At 41.9% G+C, this 22,039-nt stretch overlaps 1 protein-coding gene across 1 annotated transcript in view; it reads left to right on the forward strand.

Annotated features, from left to right (window-relative positions):
• The first annotated feature begins 1,607 nt into the window (after positions 1-1,607).
• Positions 1,608-22,039, forward strand: part of NXPH2 (neurexophilin 2) — a 96,593-nt gene continuing 76,161 nt past the window's right edge. Inside the window, exon 1 of the mRNA XM_081142832.1 lies at positions 1,608-2,149. Coding sequence (XP_080998958.1) covers positions 2,099-2,149 — 51 coding nt within the window. The 5' untranslated portion in view covers positions 1,608-2,098. The remainder of the gene's footprint in view (positions 2,150-22,039) is intronic.

The raw sequence follows: 22,039 nt of genomic DNA on the forward strand, positions 1-22,039 counted from the left end.
CCCTCCTTCCTCTCCAAAACGGGGATCCTCTGGGTCTGCCAAACCCTTCCACATGAAGCCCTTCTGTTTCCCAGATTGTCTGTAAATAAAATACACCCCTATCCAGAGACCTAAAATTGGACAAGATGATCAACCTATACTGAGCTCTTCCAATTTTTGAAATTATTTTAGTTATGCTTCTAGGATAGAATAACTTTCTGGAAGTGGGATCTAAACACTGGTAAAGAGAGAATTTTTGTGGAGGTGAGGGGTAGCTATAGGAGGTGTTATAGATTTAGAGATGCAAATAGTGATTTTGTTTGTTTTTAAGAGTCTGCGGCAAGGAATGAGAGTCTGAAGACAAGCAGAGGAGGGGTAACGCTGGTGCATCCTCTGCAATAAGACCCCAGAACCCCTCACTCAGGCTCGGCAAGGGGTTGGGAAGGACACATGGCCCTGGATGGCCGCTCTCCCTCCATGCGGAGAATGAAGTTGTATTAGAGACTCCACCTGCAGCCTCAGAACAAAACCTCTGGAAGTCGCACAGGGATCCCAGAACCCTCTGGAATAACCTCCCTCCCCAAATCCACACTCTTGGGGCGCCCAGCGAAGGGAAGGGCGCCCTGCCCCACCCATCCGTCCTCCTGCCCTGGGACCTAGGACCTGGGGCTGCTCTGCTTCGGACGTGTCCCTGGCTGCGTGCAAAGTCCCCTCTCGTTGCTGTGTTGGGGTGGCTCACAGCAAGAAGGGCAGAAGGAAACTTTTCTTTTTCTCCTGAAATTCCAATCCAAACTTCACAATGTGTTGTGTTTTAGTTTTTAAAGGCCGGAAACCAAGAGGGGCCCCACTCCCTGGCCTCGACACGTCCTCCCTGGGTGGCGGCACATAGCGTCGCCTGGCTCAGGCCGCGGGGCAGCCGCCTGGGGACTCGGCCCGGAGCCCGACCCGACGCCCGGAGCCCGACCCGACGCCCTGGGCCTCAGCGGTCCCATCGGTCCCACAAAGGGGCTGGCGGGCGGCGCCTAACTGCTCGAGGAGCGCAGCGTGTGGGGTCCGCGGACCCGCCGCCCTTTCACTTGCCACTCGCGTCCGGCTCGGGCCGGGGCAGGATTTCTTCGAAGGGGAGTTGTTAGCCCGGGGCCGAGGCCGCCAGCGGCCGCCGCGGGCTCCCGCGCCCCTCCCCGGGGCTCCCCCTCCTTACACTGCCCCCCCTCGAAGGGCACGGGGTCCCCGCAGCGCAGCTCCGGGGGTCTCCGGGACACCCAGCTGTCCCCCAGTTCTCAAACCGGAGTAAGCCAGGACGCTACCCCCAGCTCGCTCCTCGCCGCCCCGCCTCCGCCCCCTCCGCGTCCCTCCGGGTTCCCACCGTTCCCACTTCCACAGCCCCTTCCAGCCGCGCCAAGAACACCTGCGCCCCTGCTCGGGGTTCTCCGGGCTCGGGCCGCCCACGGCCGGCGCTCTCCGGGCGTCCGGGCTCCAGCCCCGCCTCCCCCGGCCCCAGCCCCTCCGGCTCGCAGCCCCCGCGCCCCGCCCCGCCCAGGGCCAGCCGCCGCTCCCTCCCCGCCCCCCAAACTCCCCAGGTGCCCCCCAGGCGCAGTCCTCCCCGCGCCGCGCGAGGAGACCGCCCCGCTCCCGCCTCCCCAGCAACACGAGAGCGAGTCGGCAGGAGGGCGCCCGCCCGGCCCCGCCAGCGACCGGCCCTCCGCGGGCAGGGGCGCAGAGGCACCGAGCCTCGCGGGTCTCTCGGACCCGCAGCCGCGCGGCGAGACCGGATCGCCGAGCAGCCTCACGCGGGAACCGGCACCCACGCGTCCGAGACGCGCCTCCAGCCCGCGGACGCCCCAGGCGCTCGCCGAGACCCCGCGACGCCGGAGTCCTGAGCGCGGCCAAGCCCCGCGCCTCGTGCCTGACCTCGAGCGGCCCCCGCGCTCCTCCCGGACCCCCTCTAACGAGGGCGCACGGGGCCGGCGCCCCCTCCCCGCCCGCGCGGCGCTCGGATTCCGGGAGCGCAGCGCCGCGCCGCGCGGTGTCCCCGGCGCCCTCCGCCCTGCGCCCCGAGGTGGAGATGCGCGAGAGGCCGGCGAGCGCGCGCCGCTCCTGAGACGCGCCGACCGGCACCATGCGCCTGCGGCCGCTGCCCCTCGTCGTGGTCCCGGGCCTGCTGCAGCTGGTGAGTGCGCGGCCCCCGGCGCCCCGCGCGCTCGGGCGGGAAAACGCGGCCGCGGCCGGTTCGGAGGCAGAGCCGCGGGGCGGCGCGGCGGAGGGAGCTGGGTCGCCTGGGGAGTTGGAGGGGAGCTGGGGGCCGCGGAAGGAGGCACCGCGGGCAGCGAGGGGCTCGCGAGGGCCGGGGGGGCCGGGGGGGCCGGGGTGCGGTAGGCAGCAAGTGGCCGGGAAGGTGTGAGGGGCGACGGGGTGCACTGAGACGCGGCCCGGCGGGGGCGAGAGTAGAGGAGCGCGGGGGGCGGGCTGGAAGACCTGCCTCAGCCCAGAGTTTGAGGGGCTTGGTGGGTTTATTTTCCTCGTGGTGTTGTGCCCGGACGCCCGCAGACACTTCTTCCAAACCACTGCGTCGCGCATCCCCCTTTGCAGGGCGCGTTAGTGGTGACTTGCGGGAGGGGGGGGGCTCAGCTAAGAGACCGATTTGGGGGGCAGACCGGGTTTCTCGGCCTTGTCGCCCTGCTGGGGTCGGGGATGGGGCTCTCCGCCCGCGGCGGCGCGGGCTGTAACTTTCCCGCCCGACTCCACGCGGGGCCCCTCTGAGCAGTGCCAGGTCCCGAAGACCCCTCCGCGGGGTCCGCGCGGCTGGGGCGCTGGAGGGAGCGCGTCGGAGGGGTCGGGGTCGCCCGAGGCTCCCGGCGGCTGGTGGCCCTGACCCGTTTCCCCTCGCTTGCCCGCGGGCGCCCTGCTCTCCTTCCGAAGTAGACCTGTGTGCTGCGTGTCTAGCTAGTTGATCTCCTGTAAGGGAGATTCCCGAGTAGGACCTGCGAGAAGACAACTTTGGCTCAGCCGCGTCCGTGATGGGTTCCTCCTGTTTGTTGGCACCGGTCTGGACGGGGTGCGCCAAGGGGGCCTCCTCCAGGCGCCGCGGGGGCTTTGGCCTGGTGGGGAAGCTTCCCAGTTCTCTGGGCTGTGGAAACAAGGTTAAGGAACCCAAGCACCGAGAGAATGATGTTCTCTCCCCCTTCCTTCCTTCCTTCCTTCCTTCCTTCCTTCCTTCCTTCCTTCCTTCCTTCCTTCCTTCCTTCCTTCCTTCCCCCTCCCTCTCTCCCTCCCCCTCTTTCTTTCTGTTAGTTTTGCTCTAGAGGGGAAGATGGACTAACTTCTGAAAGTTTCTTTATGGCATGCATGATACTGTAGAGGCGGAGATACTTTGCAAGTTTCCAGGGTGGAAGGGACTCCAAAAGGCATCAGGGAAGTGGGGAGGTCTCTGCAAGGAAGGGCTGGGCCACTCTTGCTACAACCGAGACTGGTTTCACCTGCTCAGTTTTAACTAAGAAACTCTTCATTGGCATCAAGAAATGGAGCGATGCTCCAGAGTGTCCTTGAGTGAACCAGCACATACAGGCTGTATGCAACACTGCATGTTAAAATAAATTTTACACTCAAGTCAAGCATTATGCAAGCAACATACATGCCACGTGAGTCTTTAGTATCACTCGCTTTTTAACATGTTTACTCTGGATTCCAATAAAAGGCGATATAACAGAGCAGTGTTTGTATGGTGTGTGTAAATAAAACTCTAAAAGCCTGGGGAAATCAGGTACTTAGGTAGGGCCTTCAGAATATCTTCATGACTCCCTTAGTTCATTAACTTAATTTTGCATTTAGTGATCACAAGCTGTGTGCCTGTTCCACTGTGTTAGACAAAGATGAGGAGATATATTTCAGCATGCATTGGGAAAAAGTTCTATCAGATATTGCAAATATTAGATTTTTTTTTCTCACACCACTGTAGTCAATAGGGAATAGGAACTACATCCTGAAGGTATTGCATACCCTCCTTAAGAGCTGGATTCTAATATTACAGCTAGGATTGATTGATTAGTTTTTAAGGAAGCTTAGGTCAAATTCTAATCCGTTTTGGATTGTGCTTGGGTTGTAATGTTTTTTCTCCTGGAGCACTTTATCATGGTAAGTGAGGTGGGGAGCTGCAGCTGGGTGATAAGCACACAATCCTTACACTGCCATCCTTCTGGACAATAAAAGGCTGTTTACATTCTCCACATTCTTTAGAGCTGTTTCCAGCCTTATTAACAGCAGGGGGTTAGGATCTGAAAGGAAAACGGAGATGCTGGGCAGGGTAGGTCTAAATGAAAACAGCCCCCAACCCCACCGTGTGCCCCACCCCAGCAAGTGTCAAAAAGAAGAGGTCGTACTTTGACCCTTTGGATGTCCCTTTATTGTACCTTTTCCAGCTGATCCCGAACTTCTTTGCTAAATCCCAACAGCAAATGGATAAAATGTTGTCTAGATTTTAAAACTAGTTTTTTAATTCTCTAAGAACCATATATGTACTTAGAAGATCTGCCCTTGCCGGGAGGGAGCAGAAGCGAGATTGGGTTATTGTTGGAATTGGATTTTACTTTTCTATCCGTACTGCCAGCCTGAAGAATATACCTTTTTAAAAGCTAAATATTTTTAATGAGTAGTGGGTTCATTTGGGGATATTGAAATTTAATTTTAAGAAAATTGCCCATTTCACATGAAAGCAGCCTTATTTGGGAGTTGGGCCCAAATAAGTTACTAACCCTATAATGCTGGTACAAAAGCTATAATGTTTTTACTTATTTTTGTGATATTTCAAATAAAAAAACCCAATAAACTGAATTGATAAATTTTGCAGGTAGCCTATGATATATGTGTGTATGTTACCTGTCTGCCCAATGTTCCTAGCCCGGGTCCAGTGTTTTAATAGAGGCTGCTATACCTAATTAATAGGATTACTAGGCATTTACAAAATTTAAATCTCAATCCTGAATGTATTATTTTCTTTAAAATTTTTATTCAGCAACATATTTTTTATAAAAATGTGAACAGCCCATTATTCCTTTTCTGCCATCTAATGAGGAGAAAATTAGCATTTGAAATTAAAATTAAAATAAATTGAGTGTTACTTCATGACATGGTCCAAGGTAAAGACTTCACCAATGACAGCTTCTTACAGATTTGCATAATTCATAACTCATAATAAGTGTGATTTTTGCCTTTAAGTAAAATGCAGATTGTAAAGATTAAATTTGAATGTAAATGGATGATTAGCTTGACTTTCAGATAAAATTAGCAGTGATTTAAAAAATAAGTTTGTTATACAATTCTACTTGTTTTTCCATGATATAATAATGAATTTATACAGTAAAATATAAATTAAAAGTAATATAAGTTAGAAAATGTCTAGATTTCCATAAAATCAGAACACTTACAAGCAATGTGTTAAAATTCTAAGTTCATTCTCGCTATATAGTATCGTCCAACATAAATGTAAGGATATTTTTGTTTATCTTAACAAATTAATAATTTTAATATTTGTGTAGTGTGATATTTATAACGTATACATATTGCCAATTCTGTACAAGAAGTGATAGATACCTCATGACTGTCTTTCATTCAAAAATCACAATTTCTCTCATACAATTTTGATCAATAAACATCAAATCAGTATTTCCCAGTGTAGCATCAATAGTCATCTGTTGGCCAGATGACAGTTCGAAGGGGAGAAAACATCCTATCATGGTTACAACTTAGAGTTGCCTGGGCTTTAAAATGAACTCCTCCTTAAAAACATCATTATCCTAGACATTTTTAAAAATGAGAATTAGGATTAGACAGTTAAATCTTCTATTCCAGCGATTCACCACCCAGGATATATTGTGTTCCCTTGGCCTATTCTGTGATTATGTTACCTGGTTCAGTTTTAAATACCTCCCACACAGGAAACAGACTCCTCATGAGAACTTATTTTATAGCTTAACTAAATTTCCAAATGGAAAAGAAAAGCTTTCTTAATCTTTGTTCTGTATTTTTTTTCTTAATTATTTTTATTGTTTCTGATTAGTGGTCAAAATGCTAAAGAAGGCAGAAGGCTTTTTTGAAAAAACCTTTTAGAGGTTTTACATTGTCAGCTTAAAATGTGTAGCTCTTGCAAATCGAATGAATTAAGAAATGTTGATTTTATAATATGTTGCCCACCTTTTATCTATGGAAGAGCTAATCAATACATTTTTAATGATTTAGTCATTTAGTAGTAGCAATCAAAGATGAAGATAAGTGTGTCACAGGTTTGTGATTTTGTAAAAGCTGTAAGACTGTCTTTCTGTTTACATATTCTGCAGACTTCTGTACCTGAAGCTTTGCTGGGTAAGATTTGAAAAAATAATTATAGCTGCACAGTCAAGTGCCTACAGTTAGGGCTGTGTCAGCGTTTCTGTAAAGAATCTCATTTCTATCTTAGCCATAAGCATTATTGCCAGTTAGAAGCTGGCATTTAATATCTTGATTTGAGAGTCAATTATTTTAAAGCTGCTTTAAAAAATTGGTCCAAATGATTTTGGGCACTCATCCATGGGAGGCCACTCTCTAGGTGTTATTATAATACACAAAATGATGATTTAATAAAGTAATTTCTATGTTTTTCTTGCATAGTGGTTATAATGTAAATTGAAATATGTTTAAATTATTTTAAATAATCTTTTCCATTTAACCTTTTTATTGCACCAGTGTAAGATTTTGTAACACTATTTTATCATGAATATTTTAATTGTGCCAAATGCAGATGCCCCAGTCAGTGTTTTTATGAGTCTTTATTATTAAGATTCTATTTGAACTTTTTATTTCTTGTGATATGACCAATGGTGGCGATGACAACTCCATTCTTAGTTCATTATCCTGCTCAATAAAAAGGATCTAAAGCAATTCACAGTATAGAGTTTCGTGTTATAGAACGTATTCTAAGATATGATTGAAAATTTCCTTTTTATGGTACTTTTAATTTATGAAAATCTAGATAAAAACCTTCAAATAACCGGTTTATTATGCTGTAGGGTTAGTATATAATAAGGAATTCTAATTCTTTAACTACCCTTAAAAATGAAAGTTTAGTTATTCAAATCCAAAAGCTGTAGGATATATTTTCCTTTTTCCTAGGCAGATTACTCAAGAAATTAAAATAGTTTTCTTTAAATTGCCATTCTTGTAAATTTTCCCTTTCTTAGATTTATGGACCTATGGAAAGAGAAGTGGGGCGTTTTAAAAACTAAAACTGCAATGATAATAATAATGCTGTCTTGGATTTGCATATGCTTATGTGTTTTCAAGTTATTTCACAGTTTTCACATTCTTTTCTCCTATAAATCTACAAGATAGAGAAGGCCATTTCACATGTTTCCAGGTGTGTATTGGAAAGAACAATGCACGTAGTGTCAAAAGGCCTGGGTTCTTCTCTAGCTGGTGTGGCTCAGTTGGTTGGAGCAGCCTCCCGTAAGCAGAAAGCTCTCGGGTTCGATTCCCCGTCGGGGCACATACCTGGGTTGCATGTTTAATCCTTGGTTGGTGCGTGTGCAGGAGGCAACCAATAAATGTTTCACTCTCACATCGGTGTTTCTCTCTCTGTCTCTGTCACTCCCCCTCCCCCTCTCTTCCTCCCCTTCCTTCCCTCTCTCTTTAAAATCAATGAAAGCATGTTCTGGGGTGAGGATTTTTTTAAAAAGGCTTGGGTTCTACTTCTAAGTAAATTGCAAATTCAACCAATGGTTACTGACTGTTTTGACCCAGACCTGACACTGAGACTATCTATAGCAAACACTGAGGACAGAGCAGTAAACAGAATAGAACTGGTTCGAGAGTGTGTATGTGTGTGTGGGCACGTGGGTGTGTACGTGTGTTGGGCAGGTCATTTAACAACCCTGGACCCCTCATCTGTAAAATTAAGTCATTAATGATAAAGCGGGTAAAAAATGATTCCTTACTTTTTAGTTCTTTCTTAAAAATACATAGTAACAGCGTTTCTGAATTTTTCTTTTTATTAATTGCATCTTAAGTTACTGTAAAATTTAATGTCTCATATACAAACATAATTGTTTTAAATATAAATTTTACATGGACTTTATGCTGTTAACCACATCACAAATGATATGTATGTTTAGAAGTAAATTTAAAACATTGCAAAACTGCTTAACGATTCCACTGAGTATGTAAAATGAAAATTTAGTGAAACTAGGCAAAGGGAATTGACGAACTCTTATTTAACATATAATCAACATAATCAATAAAATTTTATTAAAATGGTGCATTTTAAATTGTAAACTACTAACGTTTAGTCATTGTTTTAATTGAAATAAAAAATAGATTGACTCTCAGTTAAATTCTGATTATTAAAATATGGAACATTACAGTTTAATACAGTACTTCAACCAAAAAACTAGTATGTGACTTTTGTATGCTTCAGTTGAATCCAGCTTATTTAAATCAGGAATACCTATAAACTAACTCCAACGCTTCCAGGAATTCAGACACAAATGATACAAAATTTTTTTAAAGAAAACCAAGAACTGGCGTGTGAGAACTATGAAAGATAAAGAAAATCATTAATGGTCTTAACATGAGGAAATGAGCCAACTGAAACAGCCTGACTACTCCTGGGGTGCAGTCCTGCTGTACTTTAAACAACATAAACATCTTTAAAAATGAACCTTGACTGTGATATTTCTGTTTTTGGCCAAATAAAGTGATTCAAAGATCATAAAAACACGTGTAAATCTCTTCATGCAGGAATATGTACGATTGTGACTTCCAAGCATTGTCATAAATACTGACCATTTTAAAAATCTCATCGGTTTTACCTTAAGTTACATAGCATGTATATTTATTCAGTCAAAACAGTAGGTAACTAAAGAAATAGACTAGTTTCTTTGAAGGGAGACACCACGTGGGTAATTTACATGGTTGTTAAAAGCCACGTGATTTCCACTCGATAATTCCTTCCCACCGTTGTGTGTGCGGCTTCATCAGTGAAAGTAGTTGAGTGTGAGGATCTGTGTATTTTGAGAGGATCATGGATACAGGAGAATAAGAACTCCCCACAACCATTTAACATTCCATAGTAATGTCATTTGGATGAATAAAGGTTTGCATTTGGATAATCCAAACAAGACATTTGGGATCAGTACAAGGACTATGGTCACAGAAATGAGAAGGGAGGTGACGTTTTCAAAGGCGTGCTTTCCATAGTCGTGAATTTGCCTGTTGCTCCCATGTTGATGGCTCCCAGATTTGTACCGCGGCTCCTACCCTGTTGCGCAGGCTCCAAGGCCATACTGCCATAGCTTTATGTTCATTTTTACTCGGGTGTTTTACTGCCAACTCACACTCAACACGTCCAGAGCTCCTCACGTCTCTCCTGAACAAGTGCTTCCGACATTCCCGGATTCAGATCTTAAAGTCATTACCTCCTCCTTTTTAATCTGGCGTCTTTGTGTTCAGACAAGAGACTTGGTATAAACCACTACGTGGCTTACAAGATTCTTTCACCTATGTGATCTTATGATTCATCTACATATCGGCTCTGAAAGGTAAACAAGAGTTTACCTTTTACAGATGAAGAAACAAAGGCATTGAAGGTTTCAGAGATGGACCACAAATTGCCCATCCAGTGCATCCCTTAGGTCATGACAGCCTCCATTTGCAGCAGAAGGTTATGAGAGCCATCATTGACATCCAGGATGATGGGCTTGAGGGACATTTCCAAGAAGTGTCCTCATTTCTAAGAAATGTCCCATCCGCTCAGCAACCACGCTGAGGTAGAACCCTCAATTCATTCATTTTACGAACATTTTAAACAAGTTTGTCATAAAATCACACAAGTTAAACGGAACAAACAGATTCTTGGGCCGTGTGTCTTAATTAGGAGTTCTGTTTAGAATTTAGCCTCACAGAGGGTGAAGCCGAGTGCGCCAGCTGCTTTGCAGCTGGAGGGTTAAGTTGATGTCGGTTGAGTAATGTGGTTCCACTTTGGATGAGCAGAGGATTTGAGAGTTGCTCTGATTTCTCAAGATCTCAGTCTGCACCACTTCAGATTAAAACATGAACAAGAAGAGAGAAAGGCCCTAACTTCTGATAGGGGCCACTTAATGCTTGTTTTCTAATGGACGGGTAGGAATATGTGGTGGGGGGAGGCCGTCTACTACTGCAGGTGCTCACAGCTAATAGCACACTTGTTCTTGCTCTCCCCCTCCCTTTCTTACGTTTTATGAAAAGGTGTATTTTATTATAAAGGTAGCATACGGCAGTGGATGTTATGGGCTCTCTACTCAAATCCATTTGGATCACTTTTTAGCATTTCTATGCTCCCTTTTTGGTTTTCCTTGTACCTCTAGGTGCCTGTAATTTCCTTCAGAGGATGTCGTCTGGTGTTGGATGCTCCCTGCCGGAGGGCACTCAGACCCAGCCTGCTGCTTCCTCCCCTCCAGGGCAACGCCTGACAAATGACTGCAGGGGGCCAGGCGGTGAAAAGCCCCGCTCCTTTGCCCTGAGGTTTACCTAGTGCTCTGCGGGGTCCTGGGGGAGGAGGCCGGCGCTGCCCTCAAGGGGACTCGGCCTGAATCACACACTTCCGCGGCCTCCTCCCTTCCCCTGGCCTACTGCCCCGCCCCCTTGGCAGACTTCTTCCCCAGTGGTTCATTCTAAATTATTGGCGCTCAAACACCAGTCTGGGAGACTGCTTCTGGGGAATGCAACTTAAGATTTTTGTTTAATTTTTTTTTTTAATATTCAGAAATGTTTAAAATAGAGGTTCTCTCCCCTGCCTGCTTTCTGTCATCTCAAGTAAGAGATATTCACTGTTAATAATTTAATGTGTATCTTTCCAGAAATTATTGCTAGGTATGCTTTTATCATCATTTTTGTATCAGCATAACATAATCTATAACGTATTTTTAATGCAGTAATATATTGTGGCCATTTTAATACAATATAGAACAATTTACATCTTTGAGACTCAGTATTTCACAGCATTGATGAGCCGTATGCATTTGATCAGTCCCTTATTAATTTTTTGTTTCAAATTTTTTAATACAATTATGAGTGTATCTATAAAATGAATTCCTAGAATTGAAAATACTGATTCAATGCTGGGAATATACATTATGAATTTGGATAAATATAAATGTTCCCTTGAGTGACTCTGAGAGGACCACTTACAGCGTATGTGCATATCCATAACCTTTTCTGGATAGTGTATTTTTTTAATTTTGCCAATCTGTTAGAGGAAAACACCTCATTGTTTTTAAAGTGTGCCATATGTTACTTATTAGGAAGGTGAAGTGTGTTTTCATATTTAATAACAATTTGTGTTTCTTACTTTGTGGTTTTCCTTTTTAAATAATTTCCTGTTTTTCAGTTCCTTTTTTTTTTACAGCCTTTAAACTTTTAATTACATTTTTATATTACTCATGCACACATCATCTTATTATTCCTGGATATTTTATGTATTATAGCATTGTTGTGGATACCTTTTCTATGCCTGACATTTACAAATTGTCTTATGCTGGAATATGAAGAAAGCTATTTATTTTAGTATATTTATGTTTGTATCAGTTCTGTTTCTGAACTGGATTATTAGTTTTAATACTTTTTTAATTGGATTCTCCTGGTTTTTATGTATAGACAATCATATTATCTGTAACTAATTTTACATTTGCTCTTTGTATTGAACTTTTATGACTCTTAAAATTTATTCTCCTTGTGTTCTGGGTAGAACCTTCAGAATGTTGTTTACTAACACTATGAAAGTGGGTATATTTTTCATAATTCCAACTTTAAACTTTACTAAGTATGATGTTTGCTTTTAGTTTCTAGTAAATAATAATCTATCAAGTTAAGAATGTACTTTTTCCATATTAGAATAAATCTGTGTTGGTCATAGAGGATGATTTCAGATACATTTTTATCATTCCTCAAAATGATCTTATATTTTTAAAATGTTAACCTGTTTATGTTTCTTATTTATGAATAGGTTTCCTAAAATTAAGCTGCTTAAACAAAGTTAAACTTTCTGTATTTTAATACATTGATACATGTATCTTTTTGTTAGTATTTTAGTGAGGAACACTGATTCTACATTCATAAGTAAAATATAACAAAGTGAAACATGCATCGGGATTATTCTAGTATAATTAGAAAATAATCTCTTTTCCCCTTCAATTCTGGAAGAAATTAAAATAATTAAGAATTGTTTTTCCCTTGGAAGTTTGTTGGGAATCATTTTAATTCGTTTGAGTCTTTTTCTTTCAGGCAAGGAGATCTTTTATAAACATTTCCTTTCCTGTATGGGTACTTTATCCATTCAGATTTTTTTCTTCAACCCTTATTGAATCCCTTTCATTAATTTTAAAAGAAAATTATGCACTTTTTGTGTATCTTCAAATTTATTTAGCATAAATTTACATGTACTATTTTCTTAATTTAAAAAATTTGCTCCATTCCTGTGAATTAAATTCCCCATATGCACCCCCCCCAAGTTTGTATTAATTGCTTTGGGGCAGTGCTAGCGAAGGGACTGCCTCCATTCTCTCCCTAGGTCTCGCAGTGTGAACAGAAGCGTCCTGCGACAGATTCCGTAGTCGGTTCACTGACCGGTCTGACCCAAGTGAAGCCTGGGTTAGGGGTGAGCCTCAGCCCTCTTTCTGCTCAGGGGAGGACCGTGCAGCCCCCTGGCAGCCGCCCTGGTTAGGGCTGTGGGCAAGGCACTCCCATCTCCTCTGGTGCCTGCCTCGGTGGGAGGGGGGTGCCCTGTGGGGAATGAGCCCTGGCTTACTGCTTAGGTGCTGCTTCCCTTTGCCTTTGTTTGGTTACAGGCTGCAGAGCACACTTGGCTTTTTCATCATCTGTGTCGCTCTTCTTTCTTTCTTCTAGAGGTTCTCAGATTTTTTCAACTCCTGGCATTCATTCTGGTTTGCACATTCCTAGCTCATTTCATTGGAAGTTTGGGAAGCAGGCAAGGTAAATATATTCATTCAGCTTTCCTCTTTGCAACTGGAACTCTTTTAGTCATTTTTGGCTCATCTTTCTTTATCCCCTACAATATCCATTCAGTCACAAAATCCTATGAAATTTCCTTCCAAATCCCTCTGTAGGCTGTCTCTTCCCTCCGCCTGCAGCCATTTCATCGCCACAGCCGCCGCGTGGCGGGTCTGCTGCATTCCAACACGAGCCTTCCGAACTCATTGCCCACGTCACAGAGTCACCTTCCTTAAATTCTCTTTTGACCTACTGTGCCACTCCACTATTAATGAGATTGCGATTCCTTTTTTCTTAACACACTGAGTCTAAATTCCTCTTTCTGGTTTTCTAGCTTTGAATCCCGCATCCACTGCTCATCACATTCTCTTAGCTGCAGCCAGGTCTTTATTCATAATACTCCACGAATACCTCACAGTACAGGGGAAGCATGGGTTTTGATGTCAGACTGACTCCATGCTTTTATCTCTAGCATCTTGGTCAAGCCAATAAATCTCCATTTCAGTTTCTTTCCTCAGAAAATAATGGTAATTATAGCTATCTCATAGGGTTATGATGATTATATATAAATATGTAAAATGCCTAGTACCTAGCATTAGCTTAACAAAGGTCAGTTTTTATTTCCACCTGCAACAGCTTAAGTTCTTTGTGTGCAAGCAACAGAATTTGACTGATGAATTTAGGCAGGAAAGAAATTTATGAAAACAGAGCAGCTTACAAAAGAGGTTGGAGAATCAGGCATATCAGACGTCCAGGTATCAGGAAAATATCAATTAGCCAAGATGATGGGTAAATACCAACTTGTTTTTGTTTCTTTGTTTTTTAATTTAAGATGTCATGTTCTGATGGAGAGAGCCTGGTTGGCCTTGGTCATGTCTTGGCTTGAGAAGGGTGGGACACTTTGGTGAACAGTTCTTCACATCCTGGGAAAGCAACACTGTGTGCTCCAATTAGAGAAATTTTGATCAAAGCTCTCACTCGAGGAAGGACTCTGTTAGAGAAAGAGACCCAAACACCTACAGAGAAGACTCCTTCTGGGTCTTTATATTAATCAGCATGGTCTTTCACTCATAAGTAGACACAGACAACCAAAGATCATCAGACATTTAAGAGGACTCATTAGCAAAAAAAGACAGTGAGTAACTGACGGAACCTACCGTGGAGTGAACAAGTAATACAAGGGACAGATTTCAAAGATCCCTAATTAGTATTCTCAGAGTCAAGAGGATATTGCATCCTGAAAATAAGAGCAGGCTCCATCCTGAGAAAGAGCAACGGTTGACGAGAAAGAATTCTTAGAAATGAAATATATGACTGACAACATTAAAAAGTCAGGGAGAAAATTGCAAAGACAGGACTAACGCCCATGCTGAGCCATGGACCGAAATGACTCATCACAGAGCCAAAACTCCAAAACGGGAACTTTGAGAGAACAGTGGAGGGACACAGAGGATTAATCTAGAAAATCCAGTGAGGAGCCCCAGAAACAGATAACAGGCTACGAGGGGAGGGAACGTAATCAAAGAAACGGTGTTGAATAGGCTGATTAAAAAGCAAACAGAATTCTGGTGAAATTTCTGAACTCAGAAGAAAAAAATAGAAAATACTAAGACTTTTCAGAGAAACAAAATAGATTACTGACCAAACACACGTTTCACTCACCACACTGGGCGTTGGAAGCAATGGAGTGATGCCTTCAGTGTCCTGGGAGGGGAGGGGTATTGAACTGACAGCCAAATTATCAATCAAGTGTGAAGGAAAAAGGAGGAAGGAGAAGAGAAAGAATCAGAAAATAATTCATGGTGTTTGGAGCATGCGAGCGTCTAGGGGGAGTTCCCACTGACTCCACAGGGAGAACTCCTCAGAGCGGCACTTCAGCAAAGCAAGAGTGAATTTAGAGCCAGGGGCTGGTGTGGGGTACAGTGGTGTCTGAGGGTGACACAGCAGGAAGGTCCCTTAGCCTCTGACCCTGCGAAGGTGTGGGCTTTCGTTTCCTTCTCTGTGGTCCAGTTGCACTGTGGCTCTACAGGGAATTCTATTTAAATCATTTCAGGTTTATAAATGCTGCTTTTTAGTTTGCTGTGTTTGAAATGTATTTCTACGCCAAGCATGAATGATGTATATATAGGTGAAGAACAGAGTGTAACTATAATAAATATTAGCGACCTAAAATAAAATAATATAAAAATAAAAGGAAGTAAAGGGAATACAAATAATATAAAAATAAAAGGAAGTAAAGGGAATACAAAAGGTGAGGGCAGTCGAGCATGCCAGTTTTCTTATCTTTCATAGTAAGAAGCTAAGAGAGACTGTCTAATGTTAATAAATTAAGAAATAGACTTAAAGGCTTAAAAGCGACCAAATAATGGAAGAATTAAAAATGATAACAGCCAACAAAAATTCAGTATGTAAATTTAATTATTTAGTGTGTTCTTTTGTTTCTTCTATTGTTTAAGTAGATTAGAAAAATAAATTTAAAATTAACATCTGGAAAAAGCATTTTGACCTTAAAATGTGATTTCATATTTGTTTGCTTCTTGTTCTGTAGTGTTTTTGACAAGTATTATTTCTATGTGAATTTCAAAATAAAGAAGTTCTCCTTAGCAGGGAGAGCTGCCCGGCCTGGTAAAAACCTGCTCATGGGGCCGTGAGTCCCCCCTCACTGGAAATGATGCATGTGCTCATGGCATGGACTGGGGTGGCAGCTTTATGGTGTATACTTACCTTTAAACTCATCATGTCGTGAACATTAAAAATTTACAGCTTTTTGTGTGTCAATCGTGCATCAATAAAGTGGTTAAAAACGGGTAAGCAGAGGTGATCTGTTGAGTCATGCTGGAGAGCAGTTTCTCAGCCTCTGTGCTATTGAATTGGGTCAAATAATTACTTGAGGAGGGCAGGGGGGAAGGAAGGAGGCTGTGTCCCGTGCATTGTAAGATGTTCAGCAGCACCCCTGGCCTCTACCCACTAGATGCCAGTAGCACACTCTCCCAATTGTGCCAACCAAAAATATCTCCAGACGTTGACAAATGTCCCCTGGGGAGCAAACACACCCCAGCTGAGAACCACCGCTATAGAGGATTCTTGGGTGTGAGAAGCTGAACGAGTGACCTCTTTGGTCTCTTCCAATTAAATGCTTTGTCTCTGAGCTGTTGGGAAGGGGTCAGCATTTTGCATAGACCCAGTTTCCTTCTTAATACTTTTTTTCCATCTCAGGCAAGTTTCCTTCGGTTCCATTCAATTCAGCCAACATATTTGACTGCCAACTCTGGTAGGCACTGTGCCCGGTGCACACATCTCTATTTGACAAATTTTCCTTTTTAAGGTAAATGAGTGATGGGTCATCCTCTTACTATCCCTCACGGATGGAGATTTCCCTCTCTAATAGATATTTGCACACTTCATTTTGCCTCAGGTACAGATCTTCCCAGTTGTTAGGGCTGGCTCACAGAGTTTTCGTAAAGCCTTTCAATTTCCGTATTTTAAAATACAGTAATGAGAAAATACTTTGTGGAAGATAGCAAATAAAACAGAAAATGACAATTACAAATAATAGTTGGTTAACAAAAATGTGAGCTAAATCACACTTGATGTGCATATTTGTTGCAATTAAAATATAGTGGGATTATGTTCGTCAAAGAGTTTATCACGACCCCAGGTTATATTATGGATATTAAAACTGGAGAGCAGCACTTTCGAGTGGGAAATCTGATCCAGTGTCTTTCCTCTGAGATGTTTAAAAGTAGCTTAAAACTCTTAAGTTCACTCTTAGGAACTAGAATGCATTTTCTTTTTATTGGAAAATTGTAGTTGTTGAAGTTTGCTGAAATGTAAACCATGCGTTACTCTGTTTTTACAAATGGTATGAACCACTTTCTTCTACATGGGAATGCATTTTTAATTAAGGTTCTCCTTTAAGACAATTCTCCTTTTTAAAAAGTATATTTATGAAAGTATACAGTGAGAGTTGCATCTTCTCCCCCAGGGATAAACATGGTAATAAAAAAAGTAACGGAATATCTCCTTGTGTCAAAATTTAAAATCTATTTTCATGAAATTATTGCTATGCGTAAATAATGACCTTACTTATTGGGATAAAGTGAGAGCCACAGCGGACTGTACCTGGGCTGTCACTGTCCTTTCATGTCATGGAAGGTGAGCCTCGGCATAAGCTCCTGTAGCTGTCCGAGAGTGTTGGTGACACGTTGGGCAGGTCAGTGCATTCTTGCTCCTGCCTTTAGACAGAGATACATGCATCACACAAATAACACTCTCCTACTTTTCCCACCACATCGAAAGTGGTATCTCTTCATTGGTAGGAGGATGTCTTTTCTCTACCTTGAAAATTATAGACCTACATTATGCTGTCTGTCTGTGTATAAATGCCTAAACAAGCCAGTATTTATGGATAGACTCTCAGCTTTCATCAAAGACTAATGAAAGAAATGGCCTTAGAAAAACATTTTTTGGTAACATTATTTTTTTACCTGAAGAGGATTATGACTTTAATATTATCTACAGATGCATATTTTAGCTTTTAATAATCTACTTCTGTGTATTTTGCTGACACTAATTAATATATACACATTTTCCCTTCCCAGTGAGATCTAGGTATCTTGACAGCAAGGAACTCATATTGCTTTTATATCATGCATCACATTGTTTCTCTAAATTTGCCATGACTCACAATAATACATACATTTTGTAGTGTGATTCAATTACACATATAAACCTGTTTACCTATATGTGCATCTAAAACAAATGTTTCACAAAAATATATCTACCTTTAATACTGTAAATATATTCTGGTGTTTTCTATTTTGTAATCTATTCTGGTCCATTTCATTAAAAAAAAAAATACACAAAAAATAAAACCAAAAAACATGCTATTATAACCACTAATGAGCCATAACCCATGGTTTGAAAGAAACTAGTTAAAAAATAATCTGTAAAGTATTAGCAAAACATGTGCAAAGATACTTGGTGGATAACCACATGGCTAAAGGGAATGTAGTAGTAGGATTAGAACTCAGGGCCTGCAATGCAACGGATCTGAATTTAGGTTTAAGCTCCACCAATCATTGGCTCTGTTGCCCTGAATGAGTTATTCAACTTCTTTAAGCCTCAATGTCTTCATACTGAAAATGGTGAAAATAATAGTACCTACCTATTGATAGAAGAGATCATGCATGTGAAAGTATTTACCACAATGCAAAGCATATAATAAATACTTAGTAAATGCTAAATTCTAAAAATAAAGAAAAATCTATCCGAAGAAATGAAAACCAGACTTGAGAGGAAAATTAAAAGTAATTTGGCTTTGGACACGGTTACAACATATTGCGGGGGGTGGGCAGTAGGTCAAGTCGAGCTTTCACAGGCTATCTGAGTAAGCATAAATTTCACGGGCTGGGAAGATATTAAAATGAGTTGCCAAGGTAGATGCTTTTCTGTTGAGTTACAGACGAGAACAGCATCCAACTTATTTAATGTGGCTTAAATATGATTTTTAGAAAGAGGTAACGGGGGTAAAACACCATAATATTTTTGAGATTTCTCTAAGTCTTATGATATTATGGAAGTTTGACAAACAAATCAGGAATGAATATCTGGGACCATATGCCTCCTGATTCTGTACCCCGATAGCTGAATCAAGGCCTGACACCTGTAGACTAAATGTAGAGCTAATTTAAATAGCACAGGCATCTGACATTTTGACCTGAATTATGGCCACTGCCTACTCTGATATCTGGTGTAACACTTATATTTATATTTTCATTCATTTCTTCATTCAAAGGTTAAATGTCTACTGTAGGCATGACATTTTGCTAAGCTTTTCCTTAGAATGTGCTTCCAGGGAACAAAAATATTTTTTCCTGATACAGCACATAATCTTATTTAAAGAACGAGAGTTTCAACTCAGTGGTGGTTTTTTGTTTTTTTTTTTACTTTCCTACCAGGAAGAGCAGAGCTAATTTACAGCTCAACTGCAACAAAACCCTGTACTAAACCCAATTTTCTTGATGTTTTATCTCCCATTATATAGTTCTTGACAATGTATATTCTTTTACAAATGGTTCTATTATATATGGCTTATATCACGTACCTTGGAAATACTTTTAGAAAGTATATGGGCTTAACTTTCTTTGCAAGGTGTTTTACCATTGCTGCCCTGATGTGCCTGAAATTTGATGGAGTCATTTCAATTCTGTGGGTATGAATTTCCTCTAAAAATTTCCTTCTGAAAATTGAGGTGGTTTGACTCAGTGATTTCCAAATGCTGGTCCATGGGCTACAGCCACACTGAGAGTGTTTTCAGAGCCTTCAGGCACGTTACATCAGTGTGTCTGGGCTGGGGCCAAAGTACCAGGTGATGCTTCTGCCAGCACACGAGGTGATACTGAGGCCGGCCAGATTTGGGAAAGCCTAGACCAGATGGTCTCTTACACGTCCCTTGGATTTATGAAGGTATGACGCTGTCAGAGCCTTGGCCTCTGGTGGGTGGAATATAAGGCAGTCCCGAGGGAAAGAGCTGCAGGCACACTGATCACACTGCCAGTGACACAGGAAGGAGAATGACTCAGGTCACAAGGGTTTTCCCAGCTTTTGCAGATTTCCCTCCAGAGGTGTGTTAAGTGCGCCTCTCCGGGTTCCTGCACATGCAGGTCTCACCTTTATTGTAGCATTTATCTCATGGCATTGTAATTGTGGGTGCACATCTTTTATATATTCCACTTAAGTCAGGTGAAATCTATGGACACAGAAAATGTGGATGTCAGTCTCTACAACACCACAGCCAGCCACGCAGTAGGCATTTAATAAATGCTCAAATGAATGAATGAATGAATGAATGAATGAGCTATTGAAAGAAATCACTCAGTAACACCCCTCCCCTTCAGTGGCTGTGCTTCAAAGCCAATAGGAAACTACCTGTGACACATTACAAGGAAGAAGCTTGGGGTATATTGAACCTAAACCCTTAGTCTGTAATTCAGTGTCCCTGACCTCCTTCAAAGTGTGCCTGAAACCCTTTTGTTTTGGATCTCTGGATTTCTGTAGGAAAAACCCTTAACTTTTCTAATTCTTGACAGTGTCATCATAAGGATCCTTTGGGACAAGGCTTCTACACCTAGGTTAAAGCATCCCACTAAAATAAACAGCCTGCCCTGATTCTCTTAAGACTGAGTCTGTTGTGTTCTATTAAGACAAGGAAAATATATTTACCTTAGCCGAGGAATTAGTTGTTCAGTCTTTAGAAGTAAATACAGATAGCCATAAATAAAATTTCACATTCACTCACAAACATCCACTTTATAACGCTTTAGAATCTCTTCCTATCATTATTATTGACTCATGTATTTCTTTTTTTTATCTTTGTTGTTGAAAGTATTACAAGATTCATGTATTTCTAGTGCAATATGGCATGCCGTTGTTCTTTTCAACATATTGATAGTCGTATAATTACAGAAATAAGTAATTAATATAGGAAAAATGTATTTCCAAAGTTTAGAGTCAATTGTTTAAAAGAAAAATACCATGAAAATAAGGATTTAAACATTTAACAATTTTAAATTTATTATCAAGATTCATGATCTGGTTTTCAATACTGATATTTTAATCTCAGTACTTTATGTATTTATTTTTTGTAAAGTAATTGGTTTAATTTGCTGTCATTGATATACTAAGAGCACTTTGTTACTATAGCTTAATTTACTGTCTTTTCAAATTATAATCAGCATGCATCAGATTTTTATTTAGTGTTAATTAAGGTGATTATTTCATCATTGAGATTTTTTTTAAATGTCAAAATCCTGATATGGTTTTAACAGTCATCACTTTCCCTATCAATAAGCATTGTAACTTTTTTTGTGACAGTGAGATATACCCAAACTCTCCCACCTTATGTATAAGTAAATGTAATATAATGGTGCACATAGTAGGTGCGCCCTGACCTGAGGAGCCATGCAGGGCTCTGTACAGAATGGTTCTCATTATACTAAATAAGCATATCTAAAGCAGACAAGGGAGCAGACCTTCTTTCAGTTGAAGAGTTTTATCAGCAAACATTATGATAGAAGTGGAACGCAGGCCACATGCTCCCTCCTATGTGATAAAGACGTCCTGTCTTTGTCCACGGCATCCCCACATGGGCTCTCAGGGAAGGTACTTATATTTTCATCCAGGAACAACTTTTTTTCTGGATTTTGAACAATGAAAATATTAGGGTATAATAAGCCCTTCTTCTACGGCATTTAAATGAGTAGACCAAAATTGACATGCTTAATTTTGACCAAGTAATTAAGCAAATTTCTTCTATAATATTTGGTTTGATTTGTTTGTCTTTGGATTTATATTGGAAAGATGTAGAACCAAAGCAACTGTATCCAAGTTGTTATGAATTGAAATGCCTGCAGTGGGAGAAGAGCATTTTATTAGGTCGTGCCGTGGGCAAAAGCTGTCATCCTTGCCATCTTTGAGTGTGATTAATGAGAGATTTGAAGATTTTTTATTAAGAATTCTGAGATGCTGAAGGCTCCTGGATAAAGTGTGAATCATGGAGAGAGATGGCATTAGTGGCGTGGAATCTCTTCCTTGGGTGGTGTAACAAAGCGGCTCGTGGCCTCCTCTTATCCCAAGTTGCCCTTGATGATATAACAGTGTAGTTCGAGGCTCTCATTTCCTGATGTGTCAGGAATAGGCTAGAGTGCTACAAAAGACGCAGAAATCATGATTTTTGTCCCCACACCTTCTCTCTTCTCCTCTCACATTCGCTTAGACCTGAATCTGCTTAATAAACTTTCCAACAGAAACTCCACCTCAGCTCTTCCTTGGGGACCCATGTGGTCCTGGCTGCTTCCCAGTTCCCTATAGATCATAGTTCTTTACCCAGGCAGGAAATTCTCTAAGTTACAGGTGGTCTGACCCTTACGCGACTCTGAATTTTAACAAGCCTAATCTAGACTTTCCACCTTCATCACCCTGTTCTCTGAAGTGTGACATTGTTTTTTATGTTTAGCTCTACTCCCATGCCACCCTGTTTGAACACCTACAA

The sequence above is a fragment of the Miniopterus schreibersii genome, assembly GCF_964146895.1.
Source record: "Miniopterus schreibersii genome assembly, chromosome: 7".
Taxonomy (NCBI): domain Eukaryota; kingdom Metazoa; phylum Chordata; class Mammalia; order Chiroptera; family Miniopteridae; genus Miniopterus; species Miniopterus schreibersii.